At 37.4% G+C, this 22,757-nt stretch overlaps 1 protein-coding gene across 1 annotated transcript; it reads right to left on the bottom strand.

The window, feature by feature from the left end:
* Window positions 1-396: 396 nt before the first annotated feature.
* Window positions 397-1,171, bottom strand: LOC149838679 (17.8 kDa class I heat shock protein-like). Its single transcript, XM_090007762.1, has one exon. It carries the CDS (start codon window positions 1,073-1,075, stop codon window positions 602-604), a length of 474 nt encoding a protein of 157 aa, XP_089863888.1. The 5' UTR covers window positions 1,076-1,171; the 3' UTR covers window positions 397-601.
* Between the last annotated feature and the right edge of the window lie 21,586 nt (window positions 1,172-22,757).

Raw genomic sequence — 22,757 nt, 5'->3', positions numbered from 1 at the left:
CACTCAAGTGCTTCCACTTCACGCTTCATACTGCTTTTTAACGAGCACAGTGCTTCCACTTCGTACATTCGTTTCGCTGATAACTATGCTCCCAAGTTCCCAACTACCCACCACCGTGTTTAAACAAATGGAAAAGAAAAAGAGCAAAAAAAGCAAAGCCACAAATGCATCTCAAAATCACCAAATCGAAGTCTCCATTTACAGAACAGAACTCCAGACTCGGTTGCATCTTGATAGCAACACTCTTTCAAATTCGTCAATTAAAATAAAAGAATTAAAGCGAGATTGATTCATCACCAACAAGCAAGATCAAGTCAAACAAACGGAAAGAGAAAAAGTAGTACTGATCGGAAACTATATATCCAATCTATTCACAACTCCATAACATCTCCAACATGAACAGAAGCAGAAACCCCTATAGATACAACTGAAACTACAAAGAAACAGCTTAGGCTAAGCCAAACAAAGCCAAGAAAGCAGACTACATCAGACCGAACGCAAGAAAGAAACGATGCAGACGAGGACAAGAAAGAAGACAATGAAAAACCCTCAAAGATTCACATCAAGCTGAATTCCAAGACGGAAACGACAGGAAAATCGCTCAGCCGGAGATGTCGATCAACCTGACGTTGGGCTCTTTGACCTCCTCCTTGGGCACGGTCACTGTGAGGACTCCATCCTCCATCGCAGCCCTCACCTGGTCAACCTTGGCGTCCTCCGGCAGCCGGAACCGGCGGAGGAACTTGCCGCGGCTACGTTCGACGCGGTGCCAGCGATCGTTCTTCTCCTCGACCTCCTTGTTCCTCTCGCCGCTGATCTGGAGCACCCTACCCTCCTCGATCTCGACCTTCACCTCCTCTTTCTTGAGCCCCGGCATGTCGGCCTTGAAGACGTGGGCATGGGGCGTTTCCTTCCAATCGATCTGGGCGTTCGCGAAGGCGGAAGTCTCGCCATCGCCGGCGCCAAAGGAAGAGCGGGTGGGGAAGAGGAAGCCCTCCAAGGGATCCCAAACGTCGAGGGAGAAGGGGTCGAAGACGTTGCTGCGCCGCCCGAAGAAGCTCGGTATCATCGACATTATCTCTCTCTCTCCCGCGCGCTTCACCAAGAATTAACGAAACCAAAGATTATGAGATTGCTGATAATGAATTCCTTCTTGAGGTTGAAGACGATGCGGTAGGTGCTGGGGTTTATATACAGAGAGGGAAAAGGCTCTATCTAGAACGTTCTATAGAAGAGAGATGTTTATCTATTTCTTTTTTGTTCTTGAGTTAGACAAGAATTCCACGTCGGAGAAGGTTCAAGAGGCTTCTAGTCTTGTCAGAGCCATCGATAGCCTACCAAGTAGCCTTCTTCGACAACGCGTACCCTGCAACAGGTATATACAGCCACAAAAAATGCATTTATTATTCTCATTGAAAACTGAACCATCTATTCAACAACTAAACCATCTATTCAACAACTAAACCATCTATTCAGCAGGTATATACAGCCATCGGAGTACTATATATATTCAACGTAAGCAGAGCCATATTGAACAAACTCGTATGGGTATAATCAACCAAGCATGAGGGATGGGTGTTCGGTTCGGCTCATTTAAGCACATCAAAATGTGTTTGTGATAAAAATCTGACTCAGTCAGTTAGGTGGGCTCGAGCTCATTTTAATATCATTGAAGACGGGCCCTCATCAATGAAAGAGAGAGGTAGGCTTCTGTATAAAAAAGCACACAGACCTTTCACCTCCTGGTTTTCGGTAGAAAGAGAGAAGGAAGAAGAGTGAGACTGAAAGAGGAGGTTCGTGCAGGCCATGGGAAGCAATTTGATAAGTCGCCCTTCTTCTCATTCTTCCTTTTTGCTTCTTCTTCTTCTTCATATTTTCTTTTTAAAGAGAAACGACGAGATCTATGTCTCAGCCACCTAACCACTGTTATGCCTCCCTGTCTTAGCGACCGACTCGGTCTAGGCAAAGCCAAACCAGACCCGATCAAGGCAATGGTGAGACAGAGAGACAATTCTCACTGTCCCGGTTTGCGGTCTCTATGTGATAGCCATCAGGCCAACTCAGTCTAGGTAAGCTCAGATCGAGCCCAGTTTGGTTAAAGATGGGATGGAGAGCCAACACTCTCTATTTCAGCCCGTCAGAGTTAGCAACCAAACCAACTCGATCTGAACCAAATCGAGTTTGGCCTAGGGTAGGGGACAGAGAGTCGTTGTCCCAAGATTATTCAAGGGCAAATACTTCGACTCAGTTTGAATAAAATTATGTCTCAACCCAAAATTAAGACCAACTCGATCTGGACAAAACTAGACTGAGTCGGGCCAAACAGGGGCGAGACAGAGAGCAATCGCTCGTTAGCCGGTTTGGGTTCACTCTGTCTAAAATAGATCGAGTTTGATGTTCTTAGGTCATAGTCGGTACACGGGTAGCCCATTTTGGTCTGAGTGGACCTAGACCGAGTTTGGTAAAAAATGAGAGAGAGATAAACAAAGAGACCTCTCTGTATCTCGGTCGGCCAACCAAGACCCTCGGTCTGGGTGTAACCCAAACTGGGTCTTCAACCAGCCCAATTTGGTTGGGTGAGACCCAAACTGGCTATGGTTGAATAAAAAAATAAAATATATAATAATGAAAATATTATCTCTCTCTCTCTCTCTCTCTCTCTCTCTCTCTCTATATATATATATATATATATATATAAAGAAAACTGAGTCAATGACTATCTCCGTTTCCTATTATCAACTAGGTCTAGGTTTGGATCTAGTTCATACCAAACCCGGAACAGATCAAGTTTAGATCCAGTTTGGACCAAATCCAGATTGAATCAGGTTTGGGTCCATTTATTATCAAACCCAAAATGAATTGAGTTGGATTTGTGAGCATCAAACTGAATTTGAATCCAGTTTGATTTACCTGTGAGAGAAACATAGACGGGATATATGTTTCAATTCCAGTTTGGATCCACATAGACTAGACTGAATCCAGTCTGCTTAAATCTAAGAAAGGAATAAGGATTGAACCCGTTTGAGTTCAATTTGGATTGAACCCAGACTTGGCTAGGTCCAGTAGTTTCAGGAATATGTGGAGGGTAAAAAAAAATGTGTGTGAGAGGGTTCAATTTTGGATCGGCTCGGACCAAACCCATAATGGATCACTTTTGGGTCCATTTCGTACCAAAGCAAAAATGAATTGGGTTGGATCAGAGAAACAGATACTGCATCTCTGTTTCAGGTTCAGTTTGGTCCCATACAGATTAGATTGGATTTAGATCAAGTCAGATTAAATATGAGAAAAGAATAGGGGCTGAACCCATACCTGGCTAGGTTCAGTAGTTTCATGAATATGTGAAGGGTAAAAGAAAATCTGTGTATGTGAGGGTGGGGTTGGGATTTGAAACCCAAACCTTTCATAAGAATGAAACTATCGTGAACCATTAGGCCAACCTAGTTCAGTCTCTTAGGAGTAAAAATTTAATTCTACAAGTACTTGTTTTGAGTTAGACCTGTAGACTGGAATTGAGAATAGGATGGATCCCTTATCGTTTGAGAGGTGAAATGACCATTTTTGTGCTGGTTCTACCTATTTCGGTAAGTAGGCATAATTCTTTACTTCGAACTCTGAATCAGGTGAGGTTAACTGCGTTAGAATCGTAACGCAGAAATGAATTTGTCTATTTAGTTTTGATGATCAACCACATTATAGAAAATGAGGTTGGGCAAATTATCTTTTGAAAGGGTAGTTTAATAATTTTATAAATAAAGGGAACGTCAGTTGGTAAATTTAGTGAGTCTTTGTGTGATGAATGATGAAGACAAGAGATTTGACTCTAGGATGAAGTATTCATTATTGCTTTCAAGGTAATGAATCATTTGTAAATTACTTTCTAGATAAATAAGACGCAAGTTTGTTCATAAATGTCTCTGGTTCATAAATCAATTGAATTGAATGCTTAATAATCTATATTTTATAATGTTTTCTTTAAGATGCATGTAGATTGTGGTACATATTACATATTTATCTTAAAAATAAGGTTGAAAACACTAGAAAAAGCAAAGTGCATATCACAATAATTCAAGTTTTCCAAATTAGCAAGTTAGTAACAGCAAAACAAGTACTACCTCCATGTCTCTCAGCTTCTTGATTGTAATCCTATAACTTCTGCTCAATTTATACAACATAAGCTCTTAATGTAGGCTAGCTGATCGCCGACAAAGAACATGATATTGCTTTCCTTCCACACGTCACTAGCGATGGACACCTTGACATAAACCTAAAACTATTCAGCCTTTCGACATCAAACACACATGCACTATTACACCATTCCTTTATATAACATGCATGTGCAACGATTCCATGTTATATAACATGCATGTGCTTATGGGGTGCGAGTTGCATACATATAACATGCATGTGCATGCATACACGCACCCCATAAGCACATAGATTCATCTAACTATAATGGGCAACCAAAGAACATAGCCATTATTGATTGTTTTCGCAACAAAAGTATAATGTGTTTAAACGGCACTATTACACCATTCCTTTATATAGTAAGCGATAACTATGCAACTACCAGCAGACTCATACTGGCCCGTCCATCAGAGCCTTGATGAATGGCCAACGAAAATAAATGATGAAATCAGCACTTTTTGCCTTTTTTAAAATTCAGCAGTAACGGTAATTTTTTACCACCTCTAAAGGTCCCAGCAAAAAAATAGGACCATTAGCTACAGTCAAAAACTTATCACTAAAATTCCCAACAAAAAGTGAGATCTTTAGTGACATGTTTTGGACGGCCTCTAAAATACTAAAATACAAAAAATTACATTTTAGCATTTTTTTAAAGTTTTTTGCGTTGACCATCCATCAAAGCTGCAGCCAGTGTCAGTCCCCACCTAAAGGTTGCACAGCTACCATACATATATAATGAGCATTTTCAACACTTTTTTTTACAAATCCGACCATGTGGATGTGCATGAAAAAATTGCTAAAAATCAACCATTGAATCATGCATTTTCTGTAAAAATGTAATTTTCTAATGCTTAAATATTTATGAAGATATACGCCATTGATTTTAAAACCTTAAAAAATTATGTTTATGCATAAAAAAATCCAATGATTCAAGAGCAGGTTTTTATAAAACCTAAATTACATCCGTACAGTTAGCTTTAATAAAATAAAATAAAATATTCATAATAGTTCTCATGTACGTAAGCACCCGAAATGTAAGCCTATAGATGACAGTTGCTAATTTACACACAGGCGTGTAAAGCATGACAAATTTATGTTCATACACCTCAGGTTTCAGACATTTGAGATAAACCACAACTTTTTAAGAAATTGCTCAAATGACCGTTTGTGCTATTGCTTATTTATTTACTTGAATCTGGTTAGGAAAATGGTTTGACATCTGGCTCATCGCAGCATGGTTGGCAATACGGAAAGAGAGGAATGAAAGAATCTTCAGGGAATCCTTAAAAACAAAATAAGATTTTTTAACGTGTTTCAAATTGATCAATCCTACATCCACGATCACACACACACACAATCCCTCGTTGTGTGTTTCGTTTATGTTTTTTAATTTATACAAATAGTGGAGATTATCGTCATTAACCAACCTCTCATTTCTGTTAGGATAATTTTTATCCTTTACAATTCTATTTTTATCAGATTTGCTACCTTTCCCATTTTGCCTTTAGTGACTTATCGAGATGGATGGATCCATATCATGACTTGCTACGCTGGCCTTCGTTTATTCTATTTGAGTAGCTGAAAACTCGTGCCTTGCGTTGTTGTTGTTGTTATCTAAGTCTACCGTGTTGCTCATTTGCACTACAAGAAAAAATTTAATTAGCGACAGAAAATTATGACAAAAATAATCCATCAAAAAAATTGTGACGAATTGGCAAAAGAAAACTAGTCGTCCTTAAAATCAAAATTTGTTGCGAAATTAGCGACGGACAAATTCTATCTCAAAATCTATCGTAAGTAACGACGGCTTAGCGACGGATAAATTCGATCTCAAACTTCGTTACTAATTAACGACGGATTAGCGACAGAAAAATTTTGTCTCAAACTTTGTCGCAACTTAGCGATGGATGAGCGACAAAATTTTTTCGTCACTAAGTAAAGACGGATTTTGAGTCAGAATATGTCTGTCGCTATTTTTTGATGTAAAACAGCCCATCTAGAGCGCAAAATTGTCTCTCGGTTCTCTCTCTCTCTCCCTCTCCCCTCTTTCTTCGATCCATCGCCATTTCTCCTCTCTCGCTCGATCTCCCTCTGTCGCCTCCCATCCATCGAGCAGACGTCGATGACCGAAGCCGCTGGCCACCCCTCCGAACACCACCAATGTCTCCTTCTTTCTTGCTGCCATCGACGACCACCGACCGTCGGCCACCCCTTCTTCGATCTCCGCCATCTCCCTTTCTTCCCTCAGCGACCCCGCAGGCGACCCACCACATGTTCCTCTGGCTCCGGCAACTCGACCGAAGTCCACCAACGACCACGCCAGTGAGCTCGCCTCCCATTCAAGAAGAGGATGTGCCCCACTTGACTTCCATCTCTCAGTCTCACTTCTGCTTTTCTTAGCTTTGAAGGAACGTGAATCGAATCGAGTTTAGGTGGTGTGCTTTGAGGGAACCCCCTGCCAATTAACCCTTAAATTGCTTGTTACTAAAAAAATAATTCTTAAGCTAATTAATAACAACTCAAAATGGATTATTTTGATGAAGTAAAATTTCAAAATAAATAATGCTTTTCTCTAAATATAAAGCCCAAACACTTTCACCTGAAACTACAACCAGTTCACTTAGAATAAGGCTGGCTTTCATAACATGAATCTCAAATGATCCAATGAATTATATGGATCCGAATATGTGTTGCTCAGCTCTTGCATCAATCATACAAGGGATGAATAAAACTGAATTTTCAGTGTTTGGAGTGTTTTAGCTTTAAAGGACCAGCAAGGGTGCTTCTAATTGGATTATCCTGAGAAGGGGAGAAGTTAAGGCCCGGCCAGGCGATCCCTTGCAACCACTTGAAGGCAGGGCAAGGCCGAACATGAGCAGAGGTTTCATCAGACTCGAGGTTTCATCAGACTCTTTACACATATAGACAGCAAACGCTCGCTAGTTGCATGCCTTTTCTCTTGACTCGAGAAACGATCTGTTAAGAGACGACTCATTTAAAGTTCAGAATTATTTAGAGTTCTAAATGTCAGAGAGTACCGACTGCATATGAGAAGTCTGAATGTCGGAGAGTACCGACTGCATATCAGAAGTCTGACTTCGGTTGAGCATACGAGAAGTCTGGCTTATTAAGAGTTCTAATATTCGATTGTTGGTTATTCTTTATCCTTATCAGAAATCGTTGATCATCGTTATCCTGCAAGAGTTCAAGACGTGTGATGTTTTGTAGTTTTATTATAAATAGTTGTATATAGAAGCCAGATGTAACAAAGTTTTCAAGTTTAGTAGCACATACATTTTTTTATTCTGCGTCTCTTTTCTTTGTGAGTCAATATTCACGTGGTATCAGAGCGACATCACTAAAGCTGAGATTTTTTCATCGCATCAATGGCACAAGAAATAGGGAGTTCAAAGGATATGTCTCTCAAGACAGAATCAGGTTAGGATACTTCTAGTCCCTTCTTCATTCATCACTCTGATAATCCCGACAACGTCTTAGTTTCACAACAGTTGATCAGAGATAATTATGACACTTGGAGTATAGCCATGATGATGACCTTTAGTGCAAAAAATAAAGTCGGTTTTATTGACGGTTCTATCACCGAACCTGAAGTAGGAACGGTCGATCATACGACTTGGTTTCGTTGCAATAATATGATATTGTCCTGGATTTTGAATTCGGTAAGTAAGGATATTGCCAATAGTGTTATTTATTCTTACACTGCCCACGAGGTGTGGATGGATCTACAATAAAGATATACTCAAAGCCTGGCACCACGGATCTATCAGATCCAAATTACTATTTGTTGCCTGCAACAAGAAACAATGTCAGTTGCCACTTATTTTACCAAAATAAAATCTTTATGAGACGAACTTAGCTTGTATTCTCAAGTACCGACATGCAAATGTGGCTCAATGAAAATGATTTCTGTTCAAATACAAAGAGAAAGGGTTATTCAGTTCTTGATAGGGTTAAACGATTCCTATAATGCTATTAGAGGACAAATCCTCCTGCTTGAACCCCTGCCCAATGTGACTAAAGTATATGCACTAGTGCTCCAAGAGGAAAGATAGTGTGAAGCAAGGATTTCGATGTTGATCAATAGTTCGGCCTTAGTCATGCCACAGAACAATACCACCAGTCGTGAACCATCAAATGGAGTTAGACGAGACTCAACAGCTCGATTCCAGAAATTCAAAAATAATCGTCAAAACTGACTCGTGTGTAGCTATTGCAATGGAGTCAGTCACTTCAAAGAAAATTGCTTCAAGCTGATAGGCTATCCTCCAAGTCACCAGCTATATGAACCAAATTTTAAACCTAGCACAACTACGACATATTTTTGTAATGATCTTCAAGCCACGTTAACAGATACACATAGCGGTACTGGTAAGGGTGATGGGTTAAGTAATATTACTGGTAAGGGTGATAAGTTGAAGTTACATCTCTCTCGGCTATTTTACATGAAAAACTTAAAAGCCTTAAAGTATTTTTTGGGCATTGAGGTTGCTCGCTCAGATAAGATAATCTACTTGTCTCAACAAAAGTATGCCTTAGATATTATAAGCGAGATAAGTCTTCTTAGTGTCAAACTGTCTATTTTTTCATGGAGCAAAAACATGGACTAAGTCTAGAATAGGAAGATCTTATACATAATCCTCTTTTCTATCATCATCTAGTTGGATGATTGATATATTTAAGTGTCACACGACTAGATATACAATTTGTTGCAACTCAAATATAAGATATTTACATCTGCTCATTTGTGGAATGGCTGGTTACAACTCCATTTTTAAGGAAAAAATAGTAGGTTTACTAGTTCATATTTTTGTCACTATACTCTTATTTTATATATTCTTGTCGCTTTCTATATCTTACAAGGGCAATTGTGAAATGAACTCGATGAATATTGATCCACGATCCAAGATCCAAATAGATCTTGACACGCGCGGAAGCTTTTCACGAAAATGAGTCTGAAAAGAACTTGGGAAAAATAGGGTTTTCGGGACCCATGCACTCTGTTTCAACAGAAGCAATCCAAAGAGAAGTTATGCGTGATTTGCACACCTTTCCAATGAATCTAAAATCACTAGATTTGGATAAGCGGTGTCTGTTCCACAGACTCGGGATTGGGACGGATGAATAAGACTATGACAGACTTCGAGATTCTATGGACAGTCTATTCAAAAGAGTTTTTGACCCATCAAACAGTAGAGTTTGCGAAAACCACCAACTGAGAAAACGTAGGACATACCTTTCCAACAAACTAATATTTGAATTTTTTTGAGTTTTTTATGAGGCTCTACAAATTTTTGAATTCTGAAAATGGTATGAGTTATTGATAAAGAACTAAATTTTTCACTATTGGACAGCTACAACAAAGATTGATATTTTTGAAACCCCTAAACGAAGATTCATCTATATTTTAGAACATGAAAGTTTTAGATCTAGATTTTAGCTTTCTACAGAATCAAACAAAACAAATTTTCATGCAGATAATCTCCAGATAATTGAAAAATACCAAACACCATTAGGAGTGTTGTGAAACAAACAAGTGACAGTGGATTCCTGTCAGTTTGAGACTTTAATAGTACATTTTAGGGACACAACCGACCAATTCATGAAATGGCCTCAACTACAAAGTTGTAGATAAATGTCCTAGCTTTTCGGGAAGCTAAAGAACGCAAGAAACAGATTAGTATCGAGGCCGATACGATCATTTCTTTGAAGTTGTTTCTCACAACTCGTAACAAAAAACCTCGTTTCTTAGTAGAAACCGAATTCCAAAATTTCATGAGAATGCAGGAAATATTTTGAGTAACACAGTCGATTCGAAACATAAAAACCTCTAAACATGCATTAGAAATCAACAAGTGACTCGTCACAACTTACAAGCAATAAGTAACGAAGGTAACGAAACGCCTATGATAAAAATAACACAAATGAAACTCAAATGAACCAGTGAACACGATATCCGGATGAAGGTGACAATGGATGTCACTGAGAAGCAGCCGACACCGGAAGGGAATATCTCAAACCACAGCTCGAACCAACAACCAACATGAACCAAGAATGATTGCAAAGCTCTCAAGGTTGATCTAGACAAGATCACCTTACACGTCCAAGTAAAAATCAATTTTTCTTTCACCCAAAGATGGTCTCTCTTCCAAACGAATTTTCAGCCACACCAAACAGAAATTTTTTGTCAAAGAGAAGAAACCTCCTTCCATTTGGTCGACCTCCACTCATAAAGGCTTTGGAGCATGGGGAAGATCCACATTAAACAGGCAATCGGCCTTCCCAAGCCATGCTCTAAAAAAAGGATTTTGACTGGACTATTTTTGGCTAAGGCTATTAAGGGACCAACAACCATATTTGACTTGGACTAGTCAAGGCTGAATTTTGAATGAGGTTCAAGATGATCCATTCCAAAATGACGCCAACTAGGACCTCCTTTGAAAAATGAATCCTGATCCATATCAAAACATGTAGTGAACTGGATCCTGTACAAAACACATTAGAAAAATATAAATGCGAAAAAAAAACTACCCGTGTTTCCCATACACCCTCTAGTACCACAAAAGAATCCTACAGAGCACCATAACTATCCGGATCTATAGAATCTGGCTCCTAAAAAAATTATAAATAAAAACATATTTAACGCGATTTCTCACATGCCAAAATGGAATCGAATAATAGAAATACAATCTCTGAGAAAGATGCAAAATATCTCAGATATTGTAGCACGATAATCAAAATGGGTCTAGGTTGACAGAGATCCAATTGGACCCTGATAGTCCTGCACGATTGGATCTGCTCAGGATCGCATCCTGGATTGGATCTTGGGAATGAGATTTGGATCCAATTCATCTTCAAAGCTCGGATCTTTAGGATGCTCTGCATTATTCTTTTCTGGGTCAAAAGGCTTCATCCTTGAAGCTTGTTTCTGCTCAAATGTCACTCCATAATCCCTGCACACATTCAAAATGTAATCAGCGCAGAATATGTTCAAAACAAATAAAAGAGAACTAAACAAGACAAAAAATTCTATATAAGAATAACAAGAATATTTGATGCAATGTAATGCAATATGCTCTATAAAATATAATTTAGATAAATTCAAAGAAGAACAATGGAATTGAATCTCAAAAGCATCTAAGACATTATATTTAATAATCTTACCTTGTATCAACATGCTGCAGATAATAACAAAATTTGGGTCAACCACATATAAAATTTGCTTATTTATCATGCTTTTTAATATTTCAAAATTTTCAATAAAATTTTGGCAATTATAAGGCAAGCCGCAAGCAAGACAATGTAGCAATAGACCAAATTTACTATCGAGATTTGTCAAAGAGACAAAATCAACATTATCTACTAAACCGTGATGGTCATAAATAAGATTTGAAGCTTTAATGCCAACTAGACCTATTGCGTCAGACTAAAATGAGACTCTAAATTCAACTCCACTGAAGGAGTTTCAACATCTAAGTGCTCATTGACATACACGTCTTGTTGATTCTCATCAATAAAATCCACCTTTTTGATAGTTGACTCGATAATGGATATACTAATGAGACTTGTCGGAACAATGTCGATAATCATGTCAGACGCAACGCGGAGGTAAACCGTAACAACCATGGGTTCACTATGAGAGTTTTCAAAAATGTTGGGTTCATTGACAAGGATGTCCACAGACTCACTAAGGCTTGGATTGAGCTTTTCAATTTCGACATCAACCTCGAAAATAGGGGTATAATTGACATGCGTGAAGTCATCAACAACATCTTCACACGCAAGCATCTCTTCATCATTGATGCTTTCACCAACTTCTCTGAAGAGCAGATTTTCAAAGATGGAGTTATCCTCGACCAAGCTTAGACAACCTTCAGAGTTCTCCATGAATAAAGGGTTGTCAAAAATGATGTGAGATCGTTATTCACGATCTTCTATGTCAGAAAGTGAAGAAAGGTCAAACAATTCTTCGAACTCTCTAACAAGGATGAGTTCTTCATTCATCTGTTCAAAAATTGGATCAAGAATGATTGCACTGATAAGAAGATCCACAAATACAGGTAAGGAATCCTTCACGATTTTCTCATTAACTTCAATGATAGGATCACTACCAACTTCGGGAGAAGGATCCACTAGGGAATCCTTTGCGACAACATGAGATTTCAATAAATCCTGAGGTTTATGCCTGACGATGAACACACTGGGTCCCTTGATTTGAGATACAACGATCTTAAGGGACTCATAAGGAGAAATAGGGATCATAGAAGAAGATTGATGAACCATAACATGAATGGTGGCTTGGACCACTGATGATGAAGTGGAAGACAAAGGAGGCAAATCTTTTGAAGGAAGCAACTTGATCTTTCTACTCTCAAAAGTGAAGAAATAGACATTGGACTTACCATGATGTATGACATTTCTATCATATTGCCAAGGTATTTCGAGAATAAGATGACTCGCATCCATAGAGAGTGCATCACACCAGACTTGATCGAAGTAGGTATTTCTAATATAAAACTTGACCAAGCATTGTCGGTCGACATGAACATCGATGCTCTTTTGGAGCCAAGACATCTGATATGGACGAGGATGAGTCTTACAACTCAAACCTAACTTGGTCATGGCTTCGACTAAAATCACGTTCTCACAACAACTAGAGTCTATGATGAATCTGCATACTTTCCTATTGATGGTATAAGCATACTCAAAGATGTGAGTTCTTAGTCATCGGTCATTCGTTTCTTGCCGCGAGGCTAAACAAATCTGCCTATAAAGGAGTGCTTCGCCTCTATCAGACAGTAACACTTCTTCCACATACTCTTCTTCAGGATTTCCTCAAAATCTTCATGTTCTTCATCATAAATAGGATTGGATTATGGATCCCATCTTAAATCATCCTCAATTTGCAATCCTTTAATGAAGAGGGCTTTGTCACGACACTTTATGGACTTATGACTGGGTTTCCCATAAGTATAGCACTTGATGGGGGTGCTCAAACTCGAGGTCTTAGCCTGGTTTCCTACCGGGACATTCTGACTTGTAACTCTAGGTGGGTATGATGCAGTGGAGTGATGGTAGGGTGGGTCAACTTTTCCACTTGGGACTACTGGGGCGCGCACTGGGGGTCTAGTAGTCTGACTAGATTTCATCAAGGTCTTTCACTGAGTAGACCTTTTCTTTTGATGCGTTTTTGATGAGTCTCGAACACAGTCCAACACTCAACAAGGTTCAACATATCCTGTAATTGAAAGTTCAGACCTCCAATATATTTCAATACTAACTTTTCTTCGCTTTCACGGATGTCATTTTGAGCAATGAGATCATGAAAATCTTCGGTGTATTGGTCCACCGAACGAGTTCCTTGCTTAAGGCTTTGGTATTTCTGATAAAGTTCTTGGTGATAGTTTAAAGGAAGGAACTGAGCATAGAGTTTCTGCTCTATGTGCTCCCAACACTCAATCGGGGCACAACCCTGATGTTTGCGCGTTTGCTTGAGCTGTGGCCATCAAATTGCAGCTCGACCCTTTAATTTGAGAGAGATTAATCTCACACGTTGATCCTCAAAGACTTTCTTAAATTCAAGGATTTTATGAACTTCACTAATCCAATCTAGGAATTCTTCAGAAGTTTCAGTTCCTTTGAATTCTGGGATATCAAAACGCAAGCCTGAATCCCAGTGTGATCTCCTAGGCTGTAAGTTATCTCTCCTCGCTGGACTTCAACGATGTGACTCGAAGTCTTCATCAGAATTATATGAATGAGTCTCACGTGTTCCTCGAGAACTGTGTAGACTCCGCTCAGCTCGTCGTTTGTTAACTCTAGCATTTTTGGCCATTTGACGAGTTAAATCTTTAACTCGGCAATTAGCCTTGGTGAGTTGTCTTTGTAAATTTTACACCTCATAACAATGATCACGTTCATCATTTCCTCTATTAAAGCTATTTTGACCTCGCCCGCCCATTCGACCCGCTATGGTGAATGATACCTAAAAAAAATATCTCGACTCCCCCAAAACACTGAGAATAGTTTCAGATTGAAAAATCCGGCAACCCTTGCTCTGATACCAAAATGATGTGGACTCGGTGAATACCGATCCACGATCTAAGATGCAAATGGATCTCGACACGCGTGGAAGCTTTTCACGAAAATGAGTTCAAATAAAACTTAGGAAAATAAGGTTTTTGGGACCCATGCACTATGTTTCAATAGAGACAATCCAAAGGAAAGTTGTGCGCAATTCACACACCTTTCCAACGAATATGAAATCATTGCATTTGGATCAGCGGTGTCCATTCCACGGACTCGGGACTGGGACAGACGAACAAGGCTATGACAGACTTCTAGATTCTACAAACAGTCTATTTGAAGGGGGTTTTGAGCTGTCAAACAGTGAAGTTTGCGAAAACCACCAATTGAGAAAACGTAGTTCAGATACATACCTTTCCAACGAACTAATATTTGAATTTTTATGAGTTTTCTATGAGGCTCTACGAATTTTTGAATTCTGGAAATGGTATGAGTTATTAATAAAGAACTAAATTTTCCACTATTCAACAACAACAACAAAAATTGATATCTTTATAACCCATAAATGAAGATTCATCTATAACTCAGAACATAAAAGTTTTAGATCTAGATTTTAGCTTTCTACAGAATCAAACAAAACAAATCTTCATGCAGAGAATCTCTAGATAATTGAAAAATACCGAACACCAATAGGAGTGTTCTGAAACAAACAAGTGAGAGTGAATTCCTGTCAGTCCAAGACATTAACAACACTTTTTAGGGACTTAAACGACCGATTCACGAAATAATCTCAACTACAAAGTTGTAGATAAATGTCTTAGCTTTTTGAAAAGCTAAAAAACGCCAAAACTGGATCAGTATCGAGGCCGATACAATCATTTTTTTGGAGTCAATTCTGACAACTCGTAACAAAAAACCTCATTTCTTAGTAGAAACTGAATTCTGAACTTTCACGAGAATGCAAAAAATACTTTAAGTAGCACAGTCGTTTCAGAATATAATAACCTCTAAACATGCATTAGAAATCAATAAGTGACTTGTTACAACTTACAAGCAATAAGTAACGAAGGAAACAAAACACCTATGATAAAAATAACACAAATAAAACTCAAATGAACCAGTGAACACGATATCCGGATGAAGGTGACAATGGATGTCGCTGGGAAGCAGCCGACACCAGGAGAGAATCTCTCGAACCGCAGCTCAAACCAATAGTCAACACAAGCCAAGAATGATTGCAAAGCTCTCAAGGTCGATCTAGACAAGATCACCTTACACGCCCAAGTAAAAATCAATTTTTCTTTCACCCAAAGATGATCTCTCTTCCAAACGAATTTTCAGCCACACCAAACAGAATTTTTTTGTCAAAGAGAAGCAGCTCCCTTCTCCTTGGTCGACCTCCACTCATAAAGGTTGTGGAGCATGGGGAAGAGCCACATTAAAGAGGCAATTGGCCTTCTCAAGCCATCCTCTGAAAAAAGGATTTTAACTGGACTATTTTTGGCTAAGGCTATTAAGGGACCAACAACCATATTTGACTTGGACTAGTCAAGACTGAATTTTGAATGAGGTCCAAGATGGTCCACTCCAAAATGGCGCCAACTAGGACCTTTTTTGAAAATGGATCTTGATCCAGATCCAAAACATGCAGTGAACTAGATCCTACATAAAATGCATTAAAAAAATAAAAATGCAAAAAAATAAAAACTACCTGCATTCTTCATACACCCTCTAGTACCACAAAAAAATCCTTCAGAGCACCAGAACTATCCGGATCTGTAGAATCCGGCTCTTAAAAAAAATACAAATAAAAACATATTTAACGTGATTTCTCATATGCCAAAATGGAATTGAATAATAAAAATACAATCTCTGTGAAATATGCAAAATATCTCAGATATTGTAGCATGATAATTAAAATGGGTCTAGATTGGTAGAGATCCAATTAGACTCTGATAGTCCTGCGCACGATTGGATCGCATTCGGGATTGGATCTTGAAAATTGGATTTAGATCCTATTTGTCTTTAAAGCTCGGATCTTCGGAATGCTCTGCATCAAATTATCTCCTTCCGAAGTAACTGAAAAATCATGTAAATACATGATATGATGCTCAATAGAATGAGAAGAAATTGAGATGGAATAGTAATTTTGCTTCTCTTAGTCTCTCCTTTCTCTCTAACATCATTCCTTACCTCGTCTTCATTTCTCTGTCTATTTCACATCTTTTCTTGTTTTTTACCCCCCCCCCCCATCCCCACCCCCACCCCATTAACACTAAAAATGTACGCAACCACAGTGGCCTAAATATGGTAGCATAGCAGATGTTGAGCCCTGGGACACATTGCCACCTAGTGACATCAGCAACCTCTCCAATGACTAGGTTGGGTTCTTTATCATCAGATAGAGGCCCATTTTAGATGATTTTTGAGCCAAGAATTGCTACATTTGGTAAAGGTACGGAGTTACTGTTTTCTTCATAATTATCTACTATCAGGACTGAGAAGTGACACATGGAACAAAAGTGTTTAAAAATTGTGCCTTAGTGCTTGCAGTGTGAAGCATAAGAAAAAGCGTGCAATAAGCAATAATTGTAGTAAAATCAGGACTGAGAAGCGACACATGAAACAAAAGTAAGTGTTTGAAAAGTGCCTTAGTGCTTGCAGTGTGAATCATAAGAAAAAGTGAGTAATAAGCAATAATTGGTGTAAATCAGGACTGAGAAGCGACACATGAAACAAAAGTAAGTGTTTAAGAAGTGCCTTAGTGCTTGCAGTGTGAAGCATAAGAAAAAGCGCGTAGTAAGCAATAATTGGTGTAAGTCGGAAGTAGCATTAAAAAGAAAACCAAACAAATGTTGTATTTTCACTTAAACACATCTTTCAAAAATGCCTATCATATGGACGTTTTATAATGCAAGATATTTTTAAAAAAAAAAAGAAAATTCTAAATGAAAGGTGCAATTCTAACTTGAGTAAAAATTTGATTTCATATTGGTGGAAGTGAGCTTTCCATAAAGTTTTGGAAGTGTGAAAGCGCGTGGTTTTGTGCTTCCGAAGGGAGCTTACACAATTTCTAGAAGCTTCCAGTAACTATGGATACATTTAAATACCCTCTAATTGCATGCTAATCTAAAAAAAGAGCAGCAGTAGAAACTTGTTTATGGTCATGAGTAGTAATCATAGGTGGGAATGTGAGATGTACTTAAATATGAGTAACCCTAGGTAAAATTCAACATAATTACATGTTTGCATTCCATTTTGCTAATTCCCACCGGAAAAAAAGTCTGGAGGTTAGGATGGCTTTTAGGGATCTCTAATAGATCAAGGACAAATTAGTCATGTAAATTAAAACGAGTTATCTTCACTGATTTTTCACATAAGCATCTATGCTGAATAAAAACAAAGTGGTGATTATTGTTTTCGGGAATCCTCTGGATTTTGTCTTTGCTCTTTTCTCCAACCAACATCTTTGGCTGCCAAATGTAGCATATAAGATTGTAAGCAAAATAGTATGTAGGCTTGTGGGCCTCTGGATTTAGATATCATCTGCTTATATTTCATGAACTCCTGCTAATATGTGCAACTTGCATCAAAGATGGGCTGTCCTTTTTTTTCTTTTCCCATCAAAAAAAGCTTAAGAGGCGCATAGATGTGAGTTCTTCTACTTTGGAATGCCCTTTCTTGCATGATCATTTTGTATTCTTTCTTGCAACTGTGACTTTGAGGATGTTTCAATTATGCTATATAACAAAAATAGGGATGAAAGAGCCAACTTTATTTTTTATTTTTTATTTTTTATTTCTGAAGTTTGAGAGCCAACTTGAAATTTGATTATAAGGTTGAAATTGATCATCTTTGTATTTTAAGTATATTCTTTATCCTTATTCTCCTACCACTAGTAGAAAGATGCATGGATGTGAGTTATTCGGCTCCAGAATGTTGTCCCTTCTTGTACGATCATTTTGCGATCTTTATTTGCAACTTGGACTTGAGGCCATTTCTCTCGATCTATATTTTTTTTGGAAGAAATAAAAGATTTCTGTCATGCTATATAACAAAAATAGATATGTAAGTGCCAACTTTAAATTTGTATTATAAATTTGTAATTGCTTAACATATCTTTGTAGTTTAAGTATATTCTTCTTTATCCTTATTCTCCTACACTAAGTAGAAGCATGCATTCTCTATGAGTAAACTGGATGGAATCCATAGAAAATCAAAAAGCTGAGAAAGTGAAGTCGTCTGTGATATGACAATCAGTAAGTTTGATGCCTTATTGTATGTTTTGATAAATTCAGCTCATTAGAAACTTTTTTTCTTGTCTCAATGGTTTCTGTTGAGCATCATGAAGATCGATGAGATCTAATTCATAATTTTATGATGAACATGCTTTGGTGGTCTCCCAAGTTTCATTTTATGCTTTATCATCCCATTAAGCATGTAACACATCTGAAATCCATAGGTGCAAGTTGTTTCAACCCAATCTAACACTATAAATGTGATCTACATGGTTTGTTTAGTGAAGAACTGAGGATTGACCCTTGGACCACCAGATTCTCAATTTGGCATATTTTTCAGCGGTTCAAAAATCAACCATCGTAAATGAATCAATTTGTAAAATTATATTAAAAAAACATGATCCAGGGCCAACCCTTACTAAACAAACCATGTAGATCACATCTATGGTGTTAGATTTTGTCGAAACAACTTGCACCTATGACTTTTGATTCATTGATATATTCCTTTAGTATTTTCCATTTTAAATGCTGGATATCAGTTGGATCTTGTTTGGTTATACACCTTTCAATAGGCATAGGTCTAGCTACTAATAAAGTTTTATAAATCCAAGCCAACTAACTGTAGAGTCCATTTCATTAAATCCGAATTAAGATCCTATACCACCTGATTTGAGTAGGTACCAAGATTCTATAGCACCTGTTCACAGTCCTAGCTGCACCTTCTAAGGGATGAGTCAGTCAATCATGGATGGAGTCAAACTTAACTTGACATTGTGTTAATTTGCTTTAAATAGTGTGTTTTAAAAAAGGCTAGAAATCTATGTTCGAACTTATTTTGAAGTTTCGAAAATGGTTAGAATATGAGCCCTTATGGTACTGGATTCATTGATAACAGACAAAATTTATTGATTTTTATGTAAAATAGGTAAAACAAATTGGTTTGACCTCGATCTGGCAATCATTTCTTCATGTTTAATTTTGACCCAGATCCATATAAACCTAGTACATTTGTTCAAGATTATACCTAGATTCACATACTATTTGGATTAACATTGTGGGCCTGATTTAGAACAAAATCGGGTTGGAGACTAGGAGTGTAAATGGTCAGACTCAGTTCAAATCTAGGCATTATTGATATTGACCTAATCAGATCTTGCCTAATCAAATGTAGATTCGGGCTCAAAGTGAAATGGGAAAAGGTAATACAAAATTTGGATCTGATTTGTTAATCAGATAAATTTTTATACAAGTGAGCCAATTAGCTGTCAGTTTTAGGTTCAGCTCAAATTTGGATTCATGTTTGGACGCAAAGCTACAAACTGAATTACAAATTATGAATGAAATGATATCTGCTTTACCGATTTGGCTAATTGAATTGATCAAATATCCCACCCATACTCGATTTTTTGACATCTTCAAGGATGCTTTTTTATTAAAGCCATGTTCAGTTTGCGGATGGCTGATGTTTCCTTTTCCCAGTTTATTACATGATTTATTGTGACACAAACGTGGCAAGATGTTTGGCAGCAACATCCTGTACATGTGGCTTCCTCTTCCTTCCAAATGGGATGTGAGAACACCAGAACTGTGTGCCTAGATGAAACCCTCTCATCTTAGTTGGTTTTTCTTTGTTACTTAAGGGAAACATGATGGAGGTATTGATAGATATGGCAGATGCATGTTATTTATATTTTTCTCTGTTCTTTACTTATTGTTTGTGTTAATTTTACTTGTATGGCATATTTTGTTTCACAGTAAATTGCATGAGCAAAGTTTAGGTGACATTTCTAAGCTTATGACATTTTAGTCATTTTTTTATTGATTAATCTATATAAGGGCTTAATTGACATGGATTGGGTTGTGGTTACTGAGGGTGCTGGAGAGTTATATTTGTAAGCAATGGACTTAGTGATTTCAATTTTATTGCACATCCATAAGATTATATCTCTAATCAAAATAATTATTAAAACAAATTAAATTTGGTACAAACTAGAGCATTCTCAAACTAAAACTAGACCACAAGTCACTATTTGCCTTGTCGATGAGGCCATAAAACCATCTACTGAATACATCAATTCATAATAAAACTCTGGTTATGCTAAACCTATATCAGTGATTCAGAAATATGGTAGTAATAAAAAGCATGATATTGAGATATGTTATAGATACACTTTTTCTCTACAAGTAAGTGTTTGTACAAAAATTAGAAATACCTCCAAAATTGTATTTTGTGTTAGAACATACCCAATATTTCTAATACTTTTCTTTGTATCTTCTACAGAAAATTCCAAATACGTTTGCAGGAAAATATCTTATTGGAGATGTAAAACCAACCCATTTTGATCCGCAACTTATGCATGGAGCGGTGACATTTACCATTTATAACCCAAGTGTTCCAAGTGTAAAAGCATGCAAGGTTAGCCTTTTTCCTAGAACAATCAAAGGGGAGGTGAAAGTTTATACGATCAGTGCTGGTTGGATGGAGTTTTGCAGGAAGAACAAGCTGAAACTTTGGGACGTGTGCATTTTTGAACTTAATGATGAGAAGTCAGGCTTTATCTTTTATGTGAATCGCTGCAAATCTGGACAAGACACTCCCAATTGTTCTTATCATTGGTAAGATTTACTTCTTGACTTTCTTAGATGCATTGGCTTCTTTTATACTTTAGAACTTGGTCATTTGCATGCTTATTTATGTGGTCGCTATAGTTGATCAAGAAAAATCAGTTACTTCACCTTGTTAGGCAGAAAACATATATATTATACCCTATTCACTGAAATGGAAGGCTAAAACGAAAGGAGTCAATGTATTATTTTAACTAATAGATTTAGAATAACATTTAAATGATCAGGTCTTGAATAACACAACTGAAAAAATTGATGAGGTGTGGACATGACCATGGAATGTCATATACGTGTATGTTTAGATTTGTTTAAAACTTTAAATACATAAAGGTGGAGCTAAAGGAAAAACAACCAAAACTTGGGAAACTTGTTAGGGATAAAATGTGGGAAGATAATTTGTCATATAGAGGTATTACTTCATATACATTAAAAGTTAGCAACACATAATTGTTGATAGTTTTCTCATAATAAACCCTTTCTGCAAGTTGTATAATTAATGTGACAATACGATTTTACAAAGAAAACAATATTTTACAAGAAAATAAATATTTTACAAGGAAATTGAATATTTTATAAGAAAATGAATATTTTACAAGAAAATTATTATTTAACGAGGAAAATGAATATTTTACAAGAAAATAATTATTTTATGAGGAAAATAACTATTCTCTTCTTGCGCAGACCTGAGCCACTCTCTCAGGCTTCTCTTCTTGTGCAGACCACACACACCAGCAATCATTTATCACCTCGATCTCTGCCACTTGCATGCTTTTTCGTAGTGACACAGAACTCGAGGTGCTCACTAACTAGCTAGAGATGTTAAAGATCCTGAAAGAGTTTGAGTATAATATAACAAAACTAAAAATGAAATTAAAGAGCTAGTCTTAATGCATTAGTTAGGTTTCTTGTTTTGTTTAAGAGTAAGTTGTCTTGGCACATTTTATAGAATTTTTTATAAGTTGATTAGATTGGTGGACAAGAATAGGAGGTTTAAAGCTTTAAGCCCTTATTGGAGTGTTCATGTAGGTTTCAAGAAGCCAATCTACTGCTTTTATTTGTTCTTTCATAACTACGTTTTCTCCTGTTGGATCTTCACGCTTCTTGTTGCAAGAGATTTAGACCAACCAATTCTTCAATCTCTCTGTTTCATGTATTGTTGAACTTGGTGACGGTTGTGGGACTGGATTTGAATTTATTTTTTTTCTGATGACTGACCATCATCAAATACTTATTTGTTCTCAAGTCCTTCCAATGAAATTTCCTTTTTTCTGTTTTCACGCTGCCCCAAAAATTACCTCCTTTTATTCAGTCATCTTTCCCAGAAATGTTTAGAGATGTAGTCACTGAGTTTCACATTACACCTAAATTCATAAGTGCAACATATTAGATGCGTTCTTTGTTTGTTTGTTTTCAGAAGACACTAATGCTTGGTTTAGGCTTGTGCAGGCACTGAAACTCGAACTTGTTATTATCTAGCCATTCCACTCATCATCATGATTGTATTCTCAAACCTGAGGCTGTTGAAAGCATGTCGATATGGAGCTCTTCATACTGAGCCTTATTTTTCTGGCTGGTCAGCATTAGGATGTCATATAGCTCCCTATGTTGGCTTATTCGCATAAACAGAACCTAACTGTAAATGCATACCTCTAAACGCCATTA

Source organism: Nuphar pumila, chromosome 5 (assembly GCF_984573655.1).
Source record: "Nuphar pumila chromosome 5, dmNupPumi1.hap1.1, whole genome shotgun sequence".
Taxonomy (NCBI): domain Eukaryota; kingdom Viridiplantae; phylum Streptophyta; class Magnoliopsida; order Nymphaeales; family Nymphaeaceae; genus Nuphar; species Nuphar pumila.
This window is presented reverse-complemented; position numbering and strand designations above follow the sequence as displayed.